This window comes from Scleropages formosus, chromosome 3 (genome assembly GCF_900964775.1).
Source record: "Scleropages formosus chromosome 3, fSclFor1.1, whole genome shotgun sequence".
Lineage (NCBI taxonomy): Eukaryota > Metazoa > Chordata > Actinopteri > Osteoglossiformes > Osteoglossidae > Scleropages > Scleropages formosus.
In genome coordinates this window covers 24315558-24337887 of record NC_041808.1, presented here as the reverse complement: position 1 = coordinate 24337887, position 22330 = coordinate 24315558, and the positions used below count along the sequence as shown (strand labels likewise).

General features: G+C 47.9%; 1 protein-coding gene across 3 annotated transcripts in view; it reads left to right on the top strand.

Moving 5' to 3' along the window:
- Nucleotides 1-4490: 4490 nt before the first annotated feature.
- The window catches only part of LOC108936670 (GRB2-associated-binding protein 1-like), a 31701-nt gene continuing 13861 nt past the window's right edge, over nt 4491-22330 (top strand). For all 3 annotated transcript variants that reach the window (XM_029250277.1, XM_029250278.1, XM_029250276.1), the window contains exons 1-2: nt 4491-4925; nt 5068-5149. In XM_029250277.1, coding sequence (XP_029106110.1) covers nt 5078-5149 — 72 coding nt within the window. In that variant the 5' untranslated portion in view covers nt 4491-4925; nt 5068-5077. The remainder of the gene's footprint in view (nt 4926-5067; nt 5150-22330) is intronic.

Genomic DNA, 22330 nt, shown 5'->3' with positions numbered 1-22330 from the left:
TGTATGTTCCAATCTAGTCCAGGTGCTCCGGTTTCCTCCCACAGTCCAAAGTCATGCATTTCAGGGGGATTTGCATAGGTAAATTGCCTGTAATGTGTAACTGACTCTGTGTGTGTGTGTGTGTGTGTGTGTGTCTACCCTGCAATAGACTGGTATCCAGTCCAAGGCACACCCATTCAGCTTTGCTCCCAGTGATACCAGGATAGGCTCCAGACCACCATAGCCATGAAGAGAACAATCAGTTAGCAAGAGTGAGTTAGATATTGTTGTTACTATTACTATTTTTTTTATCCATCCATCCATCGTCAACAACCGCTTGTTCCAAGTGAGGTCATGGCAAGCCAGAGCCTTGCCCAGCAACACAGGGTGCAAGGCCAAAGGGAGAGGGGACACACCCAGGATGAGATGCCAGTCCATCGCAAGGCACCCCAAGCAGGGCTCGAACCCCAGACCCACCACTCCCCCATCATTATTATTATTACTCAAACTGCAATTGTCAGACCAGATTTCCTATACACTGATCTTCAACTTACTGATTTATTAGCACCATGTACATCCAATACATATATACTACGGTAGACCAAAAGTCTTTTTGAGCTCCATGTTTGAGTGTCAGAGTTATAGGGCTGCACAGCTAAGTGTCTTTCACTGAGGTTGGGAGCGAAAAGCCTAGAGGCAGGACATGGACTTCTACACACCCAGCAGCTTCATTCATATTAGGTAGTAGGTCCACAAAAAAGCTCAGAAGACAAGAGTTCCTCAGTGACGTTTGGTTGATCCATAGAGGTTTAGTGTAACGGTAAAGGGTTCAACACCCTTCTTTGCATCACAGTTATGAAACAGTGGTCAGAGTCACAGTGGACAGAGACACAGTAAGGCTCTCTTTTTTGACAGCATCACATGCAGTATTACAGCTGGACAAGTACTGTTTTATTTTGTCTGTTTGGACACCCTAATTGAGACATGTCAACATGCAGCGTCCCATTCCTGATGCCAGCAAAGAGAAGACATGTTTTGACTGCAGGCTTTTTAAAGACAGCGACGCCCATAATTTGGATAAATCCAACATGACCCAAGGTTGTTATTTCAATAATTCAGTAAAGGAAGTTCTCTTAATGTCAAGGTGACCGCATTCAGAATCAAATGTATTATTCACTTTAGAAGACAAGCCATGACAAAACTTAATAACATGCTTTTGAATGAAGTCTATAATGCTTGTTTTTTTTTTTCTTCCCCACACCAGAGGTTATGGTGAGAACTTTGTTCAGTTTTCTTTTGCATTGCAATGCATCAAATATCCACTTATTTGTTGCCACTGTGTCACCAACCTTACCCAACGTTTACCCAGGTGCGGCAATTCACTCCACGGTCTGCTTGCTTCTCTTAATACGTTCGTGGCAATGGCACAGCACACACCTTCATAACTGGGAAGCTCAAGGACACGCACAGCCACATGGCAACACACAGCAAACATGAATGGCCCAGTAAAACCACAGTGGGGGCTTGTGAATGCCTTGGTCAAGCAAATCAAAGCTTTTCTCTGAAAAAAAAGCGGTATTTCGGAACTTTCTTTTTAGTGTACGACATATATAAACAAACAGGTATGGTCTAATGATCGACACATTTTTACATTAATTTCGTTACATTTTTATGATCGTCAGCATCATTAACACACAAGTACAGCTATTTATTCCACTGTTGTACTGATACATTTTAAACTCAATTTTTTTCCAGATGCAAATACAATTATATTTACATTTATTCATTTAGCAGATCCTTTTCTCCAAAGCGACGCACATCTCAGAGAAAAATACAGTGAGCGCATCACATCAACAGAAGGGGAGACATGGATGCAGACACGTGATCCTAGAGTACAGTCAATTTGTCGCATTCCACCATATGAACCAGTGTATATCACAAAAGCAGCTGCAAAAAAGTTAATCCATTATTGAACAATTTCTAATCAGAAAATTATTAAACATTTCTGCGTTTATCAAGCACCTAAGAAATTCAGGGAAGTGAGTCCAAAAGAGGTGAATTAAAAGTATCGATGCCATAACTAGTGTACACAGTGTGAATGGATTAATTTAGAAAAGACTCGCTTAATTAAGATGGTATATTTTAAATTCCTAAGAGCCTTAGACCAGAAACATACCCAGTGGTTTCAGCACTGGATCTTCTGCTCATCTCTGAGGGTGAAGGCCATTGGCTGGTAAAGTTACCGTGAAAATACACATTTATAAAGCTTTTCATCTGTGTCCACAAATGAACATCCAGCTGTTTTTAAAAGACTTAATTAAATCAAGTGGCCTTGGCAAACCACAAACAAATCCTGACAAATTAAAAATGTTCCATTTTAGAGAAAGGAAAAAAATCCAGCCAGAGACTCACTGGCACAAGTTATTTTATTTAACATGGCAATTCCCGCTACGTAGAGGTAACGGTTATGTAGACATTTACATTATTTATTTGATTACTTTATTCAAATTGGCTTACAGAGTTAAACTGCTTACAACAAACAATTACTCATTTATGTAACAAGGTCATTTTTACTGCATCAGTTCAGGGTAAGTACCTTGACCAAGGGTACTACAGCAGGAGGTGAGATTCAAACCCGGGTCCTTTGGCGGCAGCTCTTACCACTATACCACTTATTTTCCATATACCCATTCAAAGTGCCCCAGAACAACCGTAGAGGACAATTTTGGGAATTCAAGCAGATGTTTAATTCGATTTTCATCATACAGACATACATAGAGGAATATGTCTTGTGTTTCAGAAATACCAGGGATAAAAGTGGACCTTTCACAATTCCGTCTGACCTCCTGTCCTTAAAAGACCACGCTCTAACAGATGGCAAAGCGATCTTTTCTTAATTTTAGAAATATGCTAAACACAGCTGCTTATTTGTTGCCACATCTAATCTGATTAAATGCTGCAATAGTGGGTATTAAACTCTTGTGACTGTTACTTACAAGACTACGGTAAGAACATTCTGCACCTGTGCCCAATGAAAAGATGAGTCCTTTGACTTAAGTAAAATTAATATTTATAGAAGCACATGTTGGCATATTTAGGCTCATGGTAGAAATATTAAAATAGCCAGTAGATGGTAGTACAATACAATTATTTCAGAATACAGGCTGTGCCTGTGCAGATTGCCTAAGTTTGACTTTGGAAAGAAAAAGGAGCTGGTGCTCGAAGATTTTGTGCTCCTTTCTCCATTTAATCAAGCAATTTCAGGCCCATGGAGAGAAGTTGAGCAGATTGGTATTATTATTAGCAACCTTTATTCAGCAGATGCCTTTGTTCAAGGGAACTTGCAATGTTAATCTACTTTATAATTATTTGCTCATTTATATACCAAAGGTATTCTGACTGTGTTAATTCAGGGCAAGTACTTTGATCAGGGACACAAGAGGAGGGAGACTGGAACCAAGGAGCTTCAGATCATAAGGTGAAGGCCCGAAACCATTACTCCACCTGCTGGCCAAAATTTTTATCCTAAATCCTATGTTCAAGGTGACTTACAGAGTTAGCTTTACTGCCCCTTTGATGCATCTTGTCCAGCAGTTATACACAGTACCGGATTTTATATATAAAATAAATATACATATTCTATCTAAGTTTTGGGGACTGATGAAAGTTTTTTCAAGTGCAAGACAGGTTAATAACTTGTGTTTTAAAATACGTATAGAGCATAAAGGTTTTAATGCAGTAACTATACGTACCGATGGTGGTCCGGTGGTTTTTTTCACTCTATCCTTATAATAAAACTGGACTCAGAGCATAAACCATCATTCCTTCTTTGGAAATCTGCATAAAATTACACTTGGCAGCAATGAAACTGAAATTTACAAGATCATCAGAAAAACTTTATTGGCATAACAAAAAAAGCGTTTTTATGTTTTATTATTTCTTAAAATATTTGAAGTTATTTTCAATTAAATCTGAGTATTATTTAACCGTTTAAAAATGTTTTTTCACGCTACGGACTCGGAACATTCAGCTGAAGATAATGCAAAAGTGCGCATCAAGTACGGAAAGTAAAAACTTTTAAGAAGTTCTTAACTATACAACACTTAAGGGTACGGATAAGTGAAGCGTTTGCGGAGTTTGTAATACTAAACGTGAGCGCAAGTTTCCTGCAACGCCACACACACAGCGCTACTATTTGTCATTCCTCTTCTCCCACAAGGAGCTCGAGGACTCTCGCTTTACTTGGGGAGGACAGCCCCCGCGGATTTCTGGCCTTTGTAGTTCTCGCCGACACCTCTCACTTTATTGTGCTTTTCCCACAGTTTCGTGAGGATGTCAATGTCTGCCCTGCCTTGTCGCACCAAACCCCAAAACACTCATGAACGACCCAAAGCTGGTGGAATTACTTTTAACGTCGCACAAAAGCTCAAACATTGCTCATGTCTGCGGCGCTACTTCGCTGCTATTACTACATTTCCCAGAATGTTGTGCGGGATGTCTTGCCACCCGCCTGCCCGTACCTTCTTCCAAAAGGAGGCTGGATTGAGGGAAAAAGACGAGGAGTTACGGTTGCCTGTTCCTGACCGTCAGTCGCGAGAAACCGCAGGGGTCCTGAAACTAGGAGTAAGATCCGGGAAAGAGAGCATTGCTGCATAAAGTGAACTGCAACACTTGGTGTGCGGAGAACTAAGTGGAGAAACAGTGGGAGATCGTACTTGGAGACACACGCACACGCACACACCTAGTTCCTCGCTGCGTGCACTCGCTCCGCCTGAGAGGAGAGGAGCGATCTTCGCGGACACACCGAAATAATGCGGGATCGCTGCCAGACGGGCATTCGGCGTCCTGCACGAGCTCTCCGCGCGCTCTGACCGAGTTGGAAGTCCTGATTTTTTTCGGGAATATTATTATAAGTGCTGTCAGCGAACACCGCTGGGCGGGAGGAGGTGGGTGTCCACCCGTTTTTGTTTTTTGTTTTGTTTTTTTTTTTTTTTTTGTTTTTTTTTTCGCTTCTTTCTGTTATAAACATAACTCGTGCAACAATGCAGCATTGTTCTAAAGCAGGCGTTGCGATGTTTGCCTTCGCAGGTCTGCCACCATGAGCGGCGGGGACGTGGTCTGTTCTGGCTGGCTGATAAAGTCTCCGCCGGAGAAGAAGTTGAAACGTTACGTAAGTGGACGAACCGCCGCCGGACCTGTGGTGCTGAGCTCGGTCCGGTGGCATCGCTTTTCAGTGCAGTGACTGTGAGTGTAAAAGCGCCAACTGAGAGCGATAAAAGCGAGCTGTAATGATCATGATCGGTTTGCCATGATGATCATCGACGAGCGTGGTAGTCGGTTTGTCAAGTGCAGACTTGAGACTAGTGATCGGCTTTTGGTCTGGATCGATTCGCGGCAATCGACGATCGGGCTCCAATAATCCGTATTCGGAAATCGATTCTCCACACTCAACTTCAAGTGCAGCAGCGTGAGCTGGACGACCGACTTTCTCACGACTACGTGCAATACTAGTCTATAGCGAGCGTTTCAAAGTCGACTCCCAGCCAGGCCAGCGGTGCAACAGTCGCTTTGGGATCGACGTTGGTGGCCCACGGTCAGCGCCGCCGTGGTGTGTGTGTGTGTGTGTGTGTGACGGTCGCTTTGCTCGTTTGCGCCGGTGGGTTTGCCGTCGCGCGCTCGTCCCTTTTTTTGCAACGGTCGCATTGACAGCCGCCCGATAATCGATGTTCCCCCGCGGTCGCGTGCGGCGATCGCGGCTGCTTTGTGCTTTCGATTTAGTGACGAGAAGTGTCAACTTGACTGTCAAACTCAAAGTGCTGCGGTGAGGAGTTCGAGCGCATCGCGTTTACCCTTTTGGCTTTCCCAGCGCTCCCAGGAACGCGTGAAACACGTCTGTCGCTCCTGATTCGATCAAAGTGCCAAAAAAAAGGTCTCATAAGTTGGGAACAAAACACCCAGGAAAGCACATGACATGATGATTGTGGTCGAGTCCCAGTGGAATGAAAGAAGGGGCTTTTTCTTTTGTGGATGACAACATCATCTTCGTGATGTTTGCTCGCCCTTTTCTGTTGAGGAGAAGAGCAAGTTGGACCATGGTCACTTCACACTAAACTTAACTATAGCACTTGTTCTTACTCTGGTAATACTGAATCGTGTGTGTGTGTCACCCACAGCCGTCCATTAGTGGTTGCGTCAAGTCAAAATCGGTCTCTGTTAACAAGCAGTGTAAGTCACCATGGTATGGGCTGGTAACACCGCATAGAGTTTACTGGAAGTCACTTTTGGAGAAAAGCATCTGCAAAATGAATAAATGTAAATGTAAGTCGACGAACATCCGGATCTTATGAAAATGTCACGTTTCATTACCAAACTCGGCACCGAGGAGGTTTTCCAAGTTGTTCCGATGATGTTGGAAGTGGATGATGTTGGAGGGACCTGAAAATGATTGACAGCGATGAGGAGACTAACGGTGACGTGGATGGTTGTCTATTTATTGGGACTCTGTCCGGTGAGGTCCCGCTTCCTTTCCGCGGCCTTCGGGTTGACGTGTTTTCCTCACCTCCGAACATTTAGCAACGCGGGGCAGGACGATTAAGTCCCCTAATCGTAATCTTTGTTTCCGTTTTCCTCTGCACGTTTGGTAACGAATACAAGTCTCTCGTAGGAGCACGTTTGGAGCCGTGAAGTGCGTGTGGTACGAAATCTCGCCCGTGTTTTTCCAGCTGCTCTCGCTGCAGCGAGACTATAGGAGCCAAATCCAAACATAGACACTCTGCTAGATGAACACCATAAATATCCCGTCACGTTGCCTGCACCCCCTCGCCCACCCCACCCCACCCCACAGAAAACGGCCGCCGTATCCCCCGTGACACACTTGGCTCCGGAACGAACGAATCTTGAACGTAAACAGGAACGTTTTCTTTGAAGAAAAACGACGCAACCGTCCACTTCAGCAGAATCGAATCCGCTTTTCAGAGAAGGAGTTGATCTGGCGTAACCTTCCGAGAACTGAATAACTGAGCGCATCTTAAAACTTTGCGTTTTACTTTGCAGGGAAAGCTTCACTTTTCCTTTTGTTTTGTCAGTATTCCTGGAATGTGAATTTTGAATTGTGTGGCACCAGAATAAAGATGTGACCAAATCTCTTCGGCATGTACTCCTTATTATAGCTGTTCGGACTCCGGTTCCGCCGCGTGGTACCTGCTTACGTTTCTGTAATGCTTCCTAATAATTCACAGTTGAGGGTCCGGTGACGTACGACAGCTGCGGTCCCAGGGAGGAGAATCGTCGGCTGTTCCTCAAAGGCCGCCGTTTGCGCTCTCGCAAGTGTCTCTAGCTGGGGAAACGGTCGCTGGGCTCCACGCTCTCTTTATCCTTTTGTCCCGCTTTTCATTCTACTTTGGTGTCCTTTTAGAATTTGTCAAACGATGCGTGTCGTCACCTGCGGGCCCCGTCGCGTGACCGTAACGTGACACTGACATGTGACAAACCCCGGCCTATGGAGGTGTGCGCACGTTGTCAGTTGGGTTCCCGTTGGGTAAATATCCCTCACGAGTGCGTGCTTCGTCTTTTGGCTGAGTCCCCTGTAGGAACAATGGACCTTCGAGTCGAAATGAGCGGAAGGAGCATTGACTTTTGAGAAACGGTACGACTCCTTGCATGGTAGCGGGTCGAGGGAAACTGCTCAATGCTCTACAGATGGAAAGCACACCGCAGGCACAAGGCCACCTTGCCGTTGATGTCCTTTGACCCCCTGCCGTGGCCTCACCCTTGTTTTCCACATTTGACATAAAAGCACTTGCCTAATTTGAATTCCAGCTTGCGCATCGTGAATACCGTAATCGGACTACGCGGACTGGTCGTATCTACGGGATACGAGGACTTGCCGTTAGCCCGAAACAGTACTGCTATCCCAGCGATTGAAGGCAGTGCTTCTTTAACACCGGTGTGGTAATTCGCCGCACGAGTGGTTGCGGACGAAAGGGGTCTGCAATCAAGCGTTTAACAGTGTGGGATGCCATCAGGGCTGAGAGACGTGGTCAGCGGGAACCTTGCACAGTCTGACCCCGCAAGGCGGAGGAACCTGCCGTCATTGTCGCTTCTTTTGGAAATGCTGTGCATTTAACCCTTTTTTTTTTTTTTTTTTTTCCCCCCCCTACATATATTGTTGATCAAAGCACTTAATCGGGCAAAATGAAAGATGTGCAACATGATGTCTGGCGTAAATGTTCTGTCGTTCCCAAAAGAATTCTTCCTAAAGATTGTATGGTCCAGCATGTGGTGTTGTGGTTAAGGCTGCTGCTTTGCTCTTGAAGGACCTGGGGTTCAGATTCCACCCCTTACTGCAGTACCCTTGATCAAGGCGCTTACCCTCAAGTGATGTAGTGAAAGTTACCCTGCGACGTAAATGGGTAAATCGGCGTAAGATGCGCAACACCAAGTTGCTTTGGAGAAAAGTGTCAGAAAAATGAATGAACGTGTATGTAAGAAAAAGTTGACTATATGCTTAAATCTTCCATAAGAATGCGCAAATAATAATAAACTGAGCGGCATCATCAGCATATTTTTTGCAAACCCAGAAAACTCATTTCAGTGCTACAAAATGACATTATGGTAAATGTAATAAAAAAGCGTTTTTTAGAATTACTGCTTTAAGTCTGTTTTATTTAACTTGTTTCTGCTTTAAACTGAAATGACAGGAGTCGTCCTTGAAGTCCTTTTCCCGTTATCGGGCAGCGCCACAGGCGAGCGTAGGGCTGTTGTCGAGAGCAGTTTCAGTCTCCCACACGGTTAGCGTGTGTGGGCCGTCTGCCGGGTGGACCACGCAGGAACGGCAGCTGAGCCGCGCGGCCGTGAGCGCGCCCTCCTCCTCCTCCTTCTCTGAGGGGACAAGAAACCGCGCCGATGTGCTGAATAGGTGGCCGAGAGGGCGCCGAACCCAGCGTGCCTTTGAGTGAAGGTGGAGTGGATCCTTTAACTGTTGTCATGGTAGAATTCATCAAGAAATTAAGAATTTATTAATGGGGACAGCTGGTAGTGTAGTGGTTAGAGCTGCTGTCTTTGGACCCGAAGGTTGTAGGTTCGAGTCTCATCTGTCTCTAGTACCCTTGAGCAAAGTGCTTATCTTAAGACTGCTTCAGTAAAATTACGCCACTCTAAAATCGGTAAATACCCGCAGGTAGAGTAACGGGGTACGTCGCTTGGAGTAAAGTGTCAGGTAAATGTAAGAAGGTTTTTTTAGAGACAGCAGGCAGTGTCTTGCAAGTGTTGTCACTTTGCAGTCAGTGGGTCCTGGGTTCACTCTCCTACTGTAGTACTCTTGACCAAGTTATTTAACCTGAACTGGTAAAGGTAAGGAGGTGTGGTGGCGCAACGGGATTGACCGGGTCCTACTCTCTGGCGGGTCTGAGGTTCAAGTCCTGCTTGGAGTGCCTTGCGATTGACTGGCATCTCGTCCTGGGTGTGCCCCTTTCCCCTCCAGCCTTGCGCTCTGTGTTGCGGGGTTAGGGTCCGGTTTGTCAGGACTGTGTTCGGGACAAGCAGTTTCAGACTGTGTGTGTGTGTGTGTGTGTGTGTGTGTGTGTGTGTGTGTGTGTGGGGGATACAGGTAAAATTACTAAAGCAAACACAAGTGGAAGAAAAAGAACATTCTGGCACATAGGAAATTTGCAGGGTGTAATTGAATGGCACCCCTAAATCTGATGGATAATTTATTCCCTTTTAAAGGGACATAAGACATATAATTAAAAAAAAAAAAAAACTTTACAGTATTGAGTCTTCATTCATAAAAAGCTAGAAAGCATTTCCAAAAAGTTCCAAAAGGATGCTGGTTGCATGCGTATACGGGCATCCATCAGCCTATCCTGTTTTGTTAGTTATAGTGTCCTGGTTGCATGGACAAGCTGCAGGAGTATTATTGTTAGTTATTAATAAAAACACACACACACACACACACACTTGCTGAAACCGCTTGTCCCGAGCAGGGTCACGGTGAACCGGAGCCTAACCCGGCAACAGAGGGCGCAAGACTGGAGGGGGAGGGGACACACCCAGGACGGGACGCCAGTCCGTCGCAAGACAACCCAAGCAGGACTTGAATCCCAGACCCGCCAGAGAGGAGGACCTGGTCAAACCCGCTGCGCCACCGCACCCTCTCTTATTAATAAATAATATCATTAATTAGTATTCAGCCGACTGTTTTGTTCACTGTTACTTACAGTGCCAGATATTTAAATATAGATGTATGTATGTATGTATGTATGTATATAACTCAGTATGTATAAAACTTTCAGTTTGGATGGGGTGAAGAAGGACGCACAGATAGCGTTTGTTACAAACCCGAGCTCCGGCACACAGAAAGATATATAGGCACAAACACAAGGAAATAGCGTTCTTGGTCCAAAGTCCCTTTTTTCTCAAGGACCTGCACCCCAAGCCAGTTTTCCCAGCCTGCTTAGTGCCCCTCACACTTTACTCTGGTTTTCAGTGGCCAACACAGTCAACCCATTATATTCCCCGTGAGTCCCTACAGCGGTTGAACACAATTCCATTTTACCCACAATTCTCAACGATTTACAATAAGCCCATTCTCCCACCCAAACATGACACTCCACGGTAATGCAGGTCATTGTGTGTGTGTGTGTGTGTGTGTGTGTGTGTGTGTGTGTGTGTGTGTGTGTGTGTGTGTAAAAATTTAAAACCAAAAATAAGAGTAGTAATGCATATTCCTTCCATCTGTCCAGTGCAGATTGACAGTGATCCAGAGCCTACCCCGGAATCCCACTGAACGGCTGGTTTTGATGCCTGTTTGCCAGGAACCGTTTTTCTGCGAAGCTTCACGCGCGCTTGGCGCACACGTGAGGAAGGCGTCAGCAAAGAATAAAGGTGGTGCGGTCGGCTGTGTGGGCGTGTGCTGGGAGCCGGTGCCCAGCAACTCCCACAGCCGTCGCAGCGCTCGTTCTCGCGGCGTTGAACAGGGCCACCGGTGACCTTGCCACGGAGCGAATAAAGCCCACCTGTCGGGCACGCCGCATCTCGGAACAATGCGGGCGAAGGCGGTTCGTCCCCCAGATCCTGCCAGATTCCGTGCCGCGAAAACAATGAATTATTTCTTAAAACAAAAAAACCTCTGAAATCACTCGTTCAAAATGTCTACTACTGAACCGCCAGCGTTTCTTCGGCTCTTACCTGTAGTTACGCACACGTTCAAAATGGTACAATGCGACATTACTGTCACTTTGAATGTTACGACAGTGGCACAATAAATAATTTTCATACTAGTATTTTTAAAAATCTGGCCAGCTAAGTGGGGCGAAATTAGTGTTTCTGAATAACAAAGGGCTTTCAAAATGTGTGTGTGTAGCAAGTCCAACCTCCATTCCAAAGCTTATATTAGGGTTCCTTCTTGAGCCATAAATTCTGAAATGGGCACCTCAAACTCTATCGAGATGTATCCATGCGCTTGATTGGAACACACCACCCGGGAGCCATGGGGCACCGGTGCTACCTCCTGTGCCGCCCCGACCCTCCGTGCTACTTTTGCGGTCCTTCGTGCTCTTCGGACTGTTGTGTTGTTCGCCCAGGGCCCCTTACGGTCGCGTGCCCACCGAGTGTCTGTGTAGGCACCCCTCGCCGAGGCCTCGCACCACCCCGCGCCATGCCGTTCGATCCCTTGAAAGCCGTGCGGTGTCCTGCCGCCGGCTGGAGCCTGATGCATAATGGATCGCGGCGCGTGAGCCAATTCCCCGGCGTGTCTGGCGGTGCCTGTGTGTCCGGGCCTGGGAGGGCTGCGTGCGCGAGAGCGATGGGCCGCGTTCACGCCGAGAAATGGCACCTGTGTAAAACGGAGGGAGGCCACCGGTAGAGTCGGGAGACCCTGCGGATGCGTTCAAATTGAACGACGCCTCGTACGGTTAATCTGCGCGTGACCACACATCGTATGGCTGAACGCTGGAATGACCACGTAGTCCAGTGCCTTACAGTGTTGTTCTTTTAAATGCTTTAAATATATATTTTCTGGGTGGCGCAGTGGGTTGGACCAGGTCCTGCTCTCCAGTGGGTCTGGGGTTCGGGTCCCGCTTGGGGTGCCTTGTGATGGACTGGCATCCCATCCTGGGTGTGTCCCCTCCCCCTCCAGCCTTACACCCTGCGTTGCCGGGTTAGGCTCTGGCTCCCTGCGACCCCGAATGGGACAAGCGGTTCAGAAAGTGTGTGTGTGTGTGTGTGTGTGTGTGTGTATTTTCTACAATTTAAAAAAAAGAATTGAAAAAAGTGCGTGGTTAATGAGCTCAATGCACCCAGAAATCATTAAGACTTTGAGGTGATCTTCAGGCATGCAGCTTTCGGTACGTAACGTAATATTTTTTGGAGATGTGGAATTGGAAGGAATCGTCCTTTTCTTAGCTGCAGCTCCCGAGATCATCGCACATTTTCTCCTTTGTGGCAGGATTTTGGGCAAAGTGAGACAAAATTTGTTACGTAACTTTCTCGCGGTGCTTCCAGTGATTCTCAGGCACGCAGCTCTAAATACACAAGACGAGCATTTCCTTTCAATTTCACTTGTATTTATGTGGAACAAGATCGTTGTCAGAGGTCTGCTCGTGCGAAGGCGAGGCGTGTACCGCGGTGGAGCAGGGTTCGAGAGCGCCTCCTGGTGGCGCGCGGGGTTCGAGCCGAGCTGCGGAGCGCCTTGTTGGGCCCCGGCTATCTCTCGCCGTGCCGCGATGGGGCGGGATCTCCGGGGGGAGGGTTGCGACCCGCCACGCTGTGCCAAGCTACCATTTTTCTTCAACGTGTGGCTTTCCGGGCCAGGTCTGGGCCTTGGTGGGACACTGCTTTGGAAGCTGCAGGCACTGAGGTTAGTCCACTGCTTTTTTCAGTGCCGGGCAGGCATCCCTGAAGGTGTCGAGTCGAAAGCTGCTTTGCTGTCTCGGCTGATCAGTGGGTCAAATCCATATATATATATATGAGCCTCTCAGGGGATTTGAATTATACATTATATATGTATATAATGTATGTATGTATGTATGTATGTATGTATGTATATATACATACATACATACATACAAGTTCCGCAATTATTTTTTTAAATCCAAAATACACACACACACATTTCCGGAACCGCTTGTCCCATACGGGGTCACGGGGAACCGGAGCCTACCCGGCAACACAGGGAGAAGGGCTGGAGGGGGAGGGGACACACCCAGGACGGGGCGCCAGTCCGTCGCAAGGCACCCCAAGCGGGACTCGAACCCCAGACCCACTGGAGAGCAGGACCCGGTCCAACCCACTGCGCCACTGCACCCCCCGTAATCCAAAATATTATACCCAAAATGATAAGTACATGTAATTTAAATATTTAGGGATCCCCCCCCCCCGAGCATACAGCTTTCAGTAAATAAGATTTTCTTTAATAGATGCAGAATATGAAGGAGTCACCGTATTCTTTGTTCCAGCTTCTCCCTCTCGTTGGGATCATCGCTCCTTTAGGATATTGGGTGCGATGAAACACTAATTTTTTTTTTCCTCTTTAAACTTTATTTCAAGTGATTTTCAAGCATAAAATCACTTGTAATAAAAGGCAAAATTTGCTAAAGCACAACATGTTATTTATGTATTGCAAAATTTCTGCCATGTCTAAACGATTTGAAAAAAGATCCCGTATATGATACGTTGGAAAGTGCGGTGAACCGCATGACCGGACCGCTCCTACCCCGCCCGGCTAGTGCTCTTATGGGAGGATGAGCTATTTGCTTTTCTGAAGCAGCTGCCAGAAGCAATGATTGGACACCTGCACGAAGACCGCTCTGTCCAGGCACAAGTGCTGTGCTCGGTGAGAGCAGTCCAAACACCCTTGTTCTTTGCAGTGATTCTGGGATATTTTTTAGCTCTTCTGTCCCCTTTTGCACCAAATGGCGCAAGAATAGGAACGGCACTCCTTCCGCATGTCTGTTTGACTAAGGGAACGGCAACCAGGATCTTCCAGGGTGTCAGTTTTCCTTCTTTTGATTTTTTTGTGTGTGTGTGTGTGTGTGTCTGTGTGTGTTTTTGTGGAGCCCCTTTTAGCCCTTTCCTGTAAAAGCCAAACCTTCCAGAGCTTAGAAATAAGGAACTTTATTTTGAAACTCAAAGTAAAACATCAGCAGTATATTTAGTTAATTATGGGAACTGGCCAGCAGGTGGCGTTGTGGTTAGTGCTGTTACCTTGCGAGGACCCAAGGTACTTACTCCGATAAGTTGAAAATTAGCCAGCTGTATAAATGGCTCAATGAGTGTAAAACCGATTATTTAACATTCAGTGAGCTTGCACAGAGGAGTCAGATAAATGAGGAATGATGATGATAATATGAAATACGACAGATCCTTTGCCACGCTCCTCTGTGCGTGCCCCTGTCCTGCGAAGCAGCTCCTCTCGCACCCGCGGCTCTCTGCAGCACTTCACTAGTGTTAAATAGTCTTGCGTGCTGGCTCCACACGTGGTGTTGCGTTTCGCCCGTGCCCTGCTGTAAAACGCTTCGACCCCACACCCTATTGGCTGTGCTCTCCAGCCCTATCGATCTGACCCATTAAGGATGCAGGATGACCCCTCCCCCACCCCCGCCCGGGTCCCTTTGTCTCCGCCCCCGTCAGAAGCGAGGGAGCTGGGAGGGTGTATTCCAGCTGGAGCGCGTGCCGTGTGCCTTCACACGCTGCTTGGGAGCACATCCGGAAGGAGGCTGCGGAGCGCAGGGTTCGAGAGGTAAGCGGTGCCTCATCCCAGTTCTTTTCTGAAAGAGCTTCGGAGGCGGCGCCGGCCTATTGACCGCTGGCTCGTCGTCCGCTGCGGCTCTCGCCGGCTCGTCTCCGTCCCCCGTCCTCTTTGTTTATGGGTTGCGACTGGATGCCGCGGGGGGTCCGGGGCAGAAAACGCTCCCAATTTTCCTGAAAGACCGTGCAGAGCGGAGCAGAAGGCCCCCATTCCACCGCTGTATTGTGGTATCGGTGCCATCTCTGCAGGGGTCTACGTGCTGTATTTTCGGGAAGCATTTTGCATGGAGTGTGTGTGTGTGTGTGTGTGTGTGTGTGTGTGTGTGTGTGTGTGTGTGTGTGTGTGTGTGTGCACGCCTCCCTGCACATTACTTTTACAGTGGATGCAGGGCTTGACATTATTTATTTAGAGTTTGGTTGTCTATAGAACGTGTGTGTCCTGTGTGTGTCCCATCAAATTTTGCACCTGTCCTCTTTCGGAAGGTATCGGGGAAAACGAAGCGAAATCTCCAGGGGTGAAATATCCGTGTAAACCGCAGTAAGGGTGAGATGATGTGGGTATATCAAGCGCAAGGGGACGCTGACATAAAGAAACAACATTAGTGACGATGAACGTCGTTTACTAATGCCGCAATAGCAAGACGGTGGGGCGGGTTTGCTCGCTGACAAATTTGGGCACTTTCTGGTGGGGAAAAATGATTTTGAAATGAAAGCGCTAATTATGCAATTAATGACATCTTGTGTCTTTTTCCATTGTGTTGGTGATCATCACATCCATGTGATTCCTTCGTACCGTCCGCGTGTGGATGGGGAAGGCGTTGGAACATTTCCACCTGTCCGATTGTCATCGTGGACGTTTAAGCGAAGTACCCAGACGGTCGGAGCCCCGGAGCATCGTACTGAGGCCGAGTGAACGCTGGACTAGGGGGCGCTCATCGCTCGTGCGGTCTAATGGCGTGCGTCCCCAGGGGGCGACCGGACGCCGACGGAGGAGCGGCAGGCCTTCGCGCAAAACATCGGTGCCGCGGAACGAAGCCGAGCGGGCGCCGCAGGCCTGCCCTCGCTCCAGTGCGGGAGAAGGAGAGTAGCGAACGGTTCGTTTACGCATGTTCGCTTCTATCATTTCTTGCAGCGTTACGTTTGAATCCTCTCGAGTTAGTTTTACATTTGCGTGTCTGCATTTCTTTATTTAGCTGACAATTTTCTCCAAACTCATATAGTGTTAAGTGACTTGCGCTGATTTACCGCTTTCTGTAGCTGGATATTTCATTACTGCATCGGTTCAGGGAAGGTATGGTCGTTGCCCGGTTAACGCCAGGGTTAGGGACCAAACCTCTGTCGGCGAGCACACTTGTTAGCTGACCTCCCGATCGGATTGCCACGGCTGCAGCGCGCAGCTGTTTTAGTATGCATTTGTTGAAATGATGCATTATGCGTTAAAAATAAACACGTTTATTTTAATGTTTTTTTTTTTTTTTTTTTTTTTTTTTTTTTAAATTAAAAAAAAAAAAACTGAAATTTTTTCATGCTTATGAGCCCGGTCCCTATTCAGCATTAGAGATCATGGTCCAGAAGCAGCAGAGTCATCAAAGTACACTTATGTGGACCATGCAATGACTATGGGGGGGGTGCGGTAGCACAGCGGGTTCACCCGGTGCCTGCTGTGTGGCAGGTCTGGGGTTCAATGGACTGGCGTCCCGTCCCGGGCGTCTCCCCTCCCCGTCCAGCCCTGTTAGGCTCCGGCTTGCCACGGCCCCACTTGGGACGAGCGGTTTAGGCGTTACGTTGCAATGACTGTACCCTGATCGGGGGTACGTACCACAGCACAAGGTGGGATTCAAATCTTGCTCCTTTAGGTCCAAAGGCAGCCGCTCTAACCACTACACCATCTGCTGCACGATATTAAAAAAAGTCCTAATCAAAGCCAAGAGTGTGTTCGCAGGGCTGTTCTGTCCTTAACATTTGCGTTTCGACACAGAACTCGTAGGGCACGTGAGTTTAACCCTTTGATCCCCAGCTTTGCGTCATAACGGTCGATTGGGTGGACTTCCTCTTGCTGCCGGGGGGCCTGAGGGACGCAGCGCCGCGCCGCACGTCTCTCCTTCCTTTAGTCTTCTTCACGCATGTTTGGGTCTGCCGGTGGAGGGGCAGAGGGATCCGCGCTTCTAGGGACCCTGCCTTCGTACCTTAGAGTCTGAGTCGCTTCAGCAAAGCATCCTTCATTTACATCTATTAATTTATCTGACACTTTTCTCCAAAGCGACTTACAATGTTAACCTACTTAGTTATTTACCCATTTATACTGCTGGGTAATTTACTGGAGCAATTTAGGGTAAGTACCTTACTCAAAGGTACCAGAGCTGGCGGTGGGGATCGAACCTGCGACCTTTATACGACATTAATTTGTGAAATTTATTTACTTATATGTACGTGTGTGTGGAGGGACTGTAAGCCACTTGGGACAAGTGTATCAGAAAGAGAAATACAAAAATCCAGTTGTGGCGCAGTGGGTTGGACCTTGTCCTGCTCTCCGGTGGGTCTGGGGTTCAAGTCCCGCTTGGGGTGCCTTGCGATGGACTGGCGTCCCGTCCTGGGTGCGTCCTCTTCCTCCAGCCTTACGCCCTGTGCTGCTGGGTTATGCTCCGGCTCCCCACGACCCCGCATGGGACAGGCGGTTTCAGATGATGATGTGTTTTATTGTTTGTTTAATTTTCCGACATTTTTCTCACAACGCTGAGCTACTTATTCTGATTTCCTCGTTTATCGCAGGGTAATTTTTACCGTGTCAATTCAGCGTAAGTACCTCGATCAAGAATCTCTGCTGAGATGTTTGAGATGTTTGTGGTCAGAGGTGGATTTTCCTGCCGTCGGTGCGGTGCGTAGACGACGTCTCTGTGCAGCGAGCGGTTGCACGTTGCACCACGGCAGCGGTTGTGTCACCAGCGTCTTGCGCAACGCCGTCTAAATTTCAACCGGGAAGCAGGCAGGCGAAGGGGGAACGGCGCTCGTGGTTGGGCGCGTATCATCGTCGTCGTCGAGGTGGCGGATGGGAGCTCGTTTGGCGGGCGTGGACGGAGTCGCCTCTCACTGAGGGATCTTGCGGTCCTCACGGCCGTCCGCCCCAGGATCCCACCTGTCAGGTACGTGCGCCTCCCGCCCTGCTGTATTTGGCACAGCGTTGCCTCCGCAGGGCTTCGGCATGCGCTCATCTCCATTTGAATACTTTTACTACTTTTTCTGGTTGTGGACCTGGAGATCCAGGGTCAAGATGGTCACTGTAGCTGTAGCTGGAGGTGAAAGGTCCAAACCTGCTCTTCTGCCTTTTCTGTGCCTTCATAACGTTTGTGGAATAATTCCAGGATTGCAGAGGTTCCGTGGCGGACAAAGAAACATCAGTGCATCGGATATGATGTAGGCCATGAATAAAATTAGTCCTGTCAGATTCTTTATGCCGTAACACTACTCGTGTGTCAAAGGGGAAAATAGTGTAATATCGGTCATATCAGTGAGAGTTCAGTCGTAACCCTTCGAGCGAACAGATCATTTTAGTGTTTTCCGTGTTCATCCGGTGATGCTATTCTGGGCGTCACGGCGGTCGCCTGAGCGGTGCGAGAGGATGTGGGTTCGATCCCTGCTCGGTCTGTGTGGAGTTTGCATGGTCTCTGTGTGGGTTTCCTCTGGGTGCTCTGGTTTCCTCCCACAGTCCAATGACATGCTGTTCAGGTTCACCCACAGTGTGTGAGTGACAGAGAGAGTGTGTTCCACTGATGTATGGATGAGTGAGCCAGTGTAAGTCGTGTATCTAGCAGTGTAAGTCACCACGGTGAATAAGGTGTGTGGGCTCATAACACTACAGGTAGTCCCTGATTTACGATGGTTTGACATACAATTTTAACTTTACAATGCTGAGCTGGCGATAGACATTCAGTAGAAACTGTATGTCACGCCCTCATGCCAGTCGACCCCACCTGCCCTGAATGAGAGCAGCAGGGTATAAAGGAAGCCGTGTCGGCTCACCTGGTCGCGGAACCTCGTAGAGTAAACCCGCTTCTCCTGCGATAGCGGTAGAACCCCGCTTACCTCCTTGTCCTTCCGGTCCCTCTTCGACCTCTGCCCTTCGTTCCCCGTTTGCTGCCTTCCGGGTTTCGGATCTCCCGCTTCGCCCGACCGACTTAGATTCCCGTCTCGCCCCAAAAGCAACGTCCGCACCGCGAACGACTCGCGCCTGTCCCCGACTACGATTCTCGCTTACTCCTTGTTTCGGTTTCCACAATCATAGAACCCGCAACTGGGTCCGCACCAACTCCTCAGTCTGCCGCCCTCGTCCATGACACCGTACTTGGAATCTAGAATTTGGATTTTTCCCCCGGCATATTGGTGCATATGGTGGAAAGAAACAAACTAACTGTACTTAAGAACCACATGTCTGCAACTATGTCTCTCTTTCTCCTAATGCAATGCACACGTTGTATTTTCTATGAGATGTACGTGTCAGTTGAGGGTAAACGCCCTGATCAAGGGTACTAGGGAAGGAGGAGGCATCTTAACTTGGAATCCTCAACTCTGAATGTGGGAGCTGTAACCATCCTGCCACCTGCTGTCCCTGCACCCGCAGAAAACTTCCCCCAAGCGCTTGTGGCTGTTGGAGTTTTGCACCCATTTGCATCCCATCTGCATACAGTGTTTTGCTGAAAAATTCACAGAGGTGTGTAGAACGTGGTTCCACCCTGCCGTCAGCACCGTGCTGAAGATCCCAGCACATGACAAAGAGGGGTCTGTGCGGGCGGCCCGGCAAGACAAAGACGGCCTGTGTCAGCGTACCTCCTCGCTGGCACCCCCTGGTCTCCGTCCCCGGGTCCGCTCTCTGAAGCGGTGCATTGTGGGAGATCCGCACACAGCCTCGCGCGGCGTTATCTGGGGTCCGCAGCCTTACAGAATGAGTGTTGTTCCGGCCCTGATCGGAGCGGTGCTCGACGAGAACGGAAGATTTTTCCGGGTGGGGAAGGCGATTGGATTTCCACGCGGACCCAGAGATCTACACCTTCAGTCATTTCATAAAGATATTTTTATTTGTTGTTTGCTTTTTTTTTTTTTTCTTCTTTCCAAAAAAAGCTAGCTGACCTGGGCACGTCGCTTGACGTCTCGTGATTTTTCTCTGTTTGTTGTATAAATAGATATGCTTGTTAGCTTACTCTACACCCCCATTCAACTATAAACTCTTTTATAATTTTTACAACACAGCACTGCTTTCCAAATATCAAGATCAGCTGAGATTTTGTAGTAGACCTTGTGCCGGCCCTAAATTTATTTTAGAACTTAAATGAATTGTTGTAGGGGGAGGTGTAGTGGCGCAGTGGGTTGGACCGGGTCCTGCTCTCCGGCGGGTCTGGGGTTCGAGTCCCGCTTGGGGTGCCTTGCGGCAGACTGGTGTCCCGTCCTGGGTGTGTCCCCTCCCCCTCCGGCCTTACGCCCTGTGTTGCTGGGTTAGGCTCTGGCTACCTGTGACCACAAATGATACAAGCGGTTCAGACTGTGTGTGTGTGTGTGTGTGTGTGTGTGTGTGTGTGTGTGTGTGTGTGTGTGTGTGTGTGTGAGAATTGTTGTGTACTGTAGATGACTTTCAGAAAATAGCATTTTTAAGGAAAAGAAACACAATATTCAGGTTTTCCTTGTGTAACAAAAGCTCCTTTTATGAGACTTCCAGTAAATGTAATTTGTACTATGAAATTCACATAAATGGTCAGCTCTCAGTGATGGGAAACACCTTACAAGACCAGACATTTCAACTCAAAATATCATGCCAGGCAAGGGGAGCACAATCCCATTTCCACATGGGGAGTTTCCCCCCGCCCCCACCTCACGTCAGTTGCAAAGAAAGCCTGCCTTAAGCTTCAAGTGATGAAAGTACATTCTTACGAATTCTCTTGAAAGGCAACGTCATGACGAGTGACTTTCTGTGATTTGCTTTTAGTGCCAATGATGTTTCACCAACAGTTTAGCAGAGAGCTGTTCAAGTTTTGCCTCATTAGTTTGTGTTCCTATAATAAGAATAATAACAGTAATAATAGTCTTAATTTAAAATCAGGCCCACCAATTACAACAAACAAATATAGGGGTTAGGCCTCAAGTGGTTTAGAGTGGGGGGGAAAAAAAAAAAAAAAAAAACATTTAAAAAATTACACCAATAAAAGAATCAGCAAACATCCAACCATTAGCAATAACTGCTTGTCTCACGCAGGGTCATGGTGGTCCCGACCTGTTCTCAGAGTGTAGGGTGTGGAGGAGGGCGCATGCACACGCACGCACAAACACGCACGCGCTTGGAGAATTCTAATGAGACGTAAGCAGATCTTCAGGAACTAATCACCCTCCTTATGCGAGGGACGTCTGTAATTAAAAATGAAAGTGCAACCACTCGAAAAAACCACTTGAGAAAATGGTCTGGAGTATTGATGTGTGTGCTCGAGTATCAGGGCATGTACAGTGGAAGCAGTGGATGTTTATGTCATAAGTGAAAATGCATTCATTCCGTATTTGAATTAGTGACACCAAGTGCAGTGTGTGTGTGTGTGTGTGTGTGTGTGTTCATGTACGTTATCCTTGTTTCGATGGATCGCACCGCAAAGCTGTGCTTTGTGCTTCTGGGATATTTTTAAAAATCCGGCATACGATGTGTTGCTGGCACGGCCCGAGCAGCCGTTTGGCTCTTTGGGTAAATTAACGAAGGAAGGGACACAAGATGTGGAAGCGAGTTGAATCAATGTGCAAATGCAGGTAACGTTCAGTTCGCAACAGACGCATTTTTGCAAGGAATGCGGTTAAGAATAAATAAAGAGCAAAATGTTTTTATCTTTGAAAATTCACCATTTGAGCGTCGGTAACTTGACCCAATGTTCTGGGATTTTTCCCGTGAGCACGCCGTGCTGTATAGTACTTTTTCCGTTGCTCCGTGTTTCGTACGGCCCTGTGTGCCGGAGTGCGAATTTAAATCACGTTTGGCCGGAAGCGAAGGATGCCGAGCACTTTATTGCGAGAGATGCATGCTTTGTGTGCAGCTGAGAAGAGCAGCTGCTGCGCTTTGACCTTCTCTTCCTTATTTTAGCTTTCACGTTGAATGTTGAGTCCCTTTTCTGGAGTTGCAGTGGGGCCAGAAGGATGGCGGACATCCCGCCGTGCAGTCGCTCTCGAACCGTGCCGGGGTACATTTCACACTCCGAGATGAGTCAGCCATCGCTTTCAAAGTCTCTCCTGGGAAAAAAAAAAAAACCTAAACACCTTTAAGGAAATTGACGCTTTACAGCCCTGCTTCATCTGTAACCATGGCAACACATGTGCGCGCACCCCCCCCCCCCCCCCCTCCAAATATTGGCAAGTCAGGATGTGAATGAAGGATAATAAAGGGCTGACGCTTGTTGTCCGTTCCCTCCGGACAGGCTGCCCACGTTGTTGTCCTACATGGGGTCTAGTGGGGGCTATCAGACTTCTCCTTTAAACATTATGGAACTCATCGAACCGGTGCGGCATTATGCCTCCGGGATGCGACCGCAGTCCTTCTGTTGCTGTGGAGGAGGAGGAGGAAGTGCTGCTTGCAGCGTGCCGCAGGGTG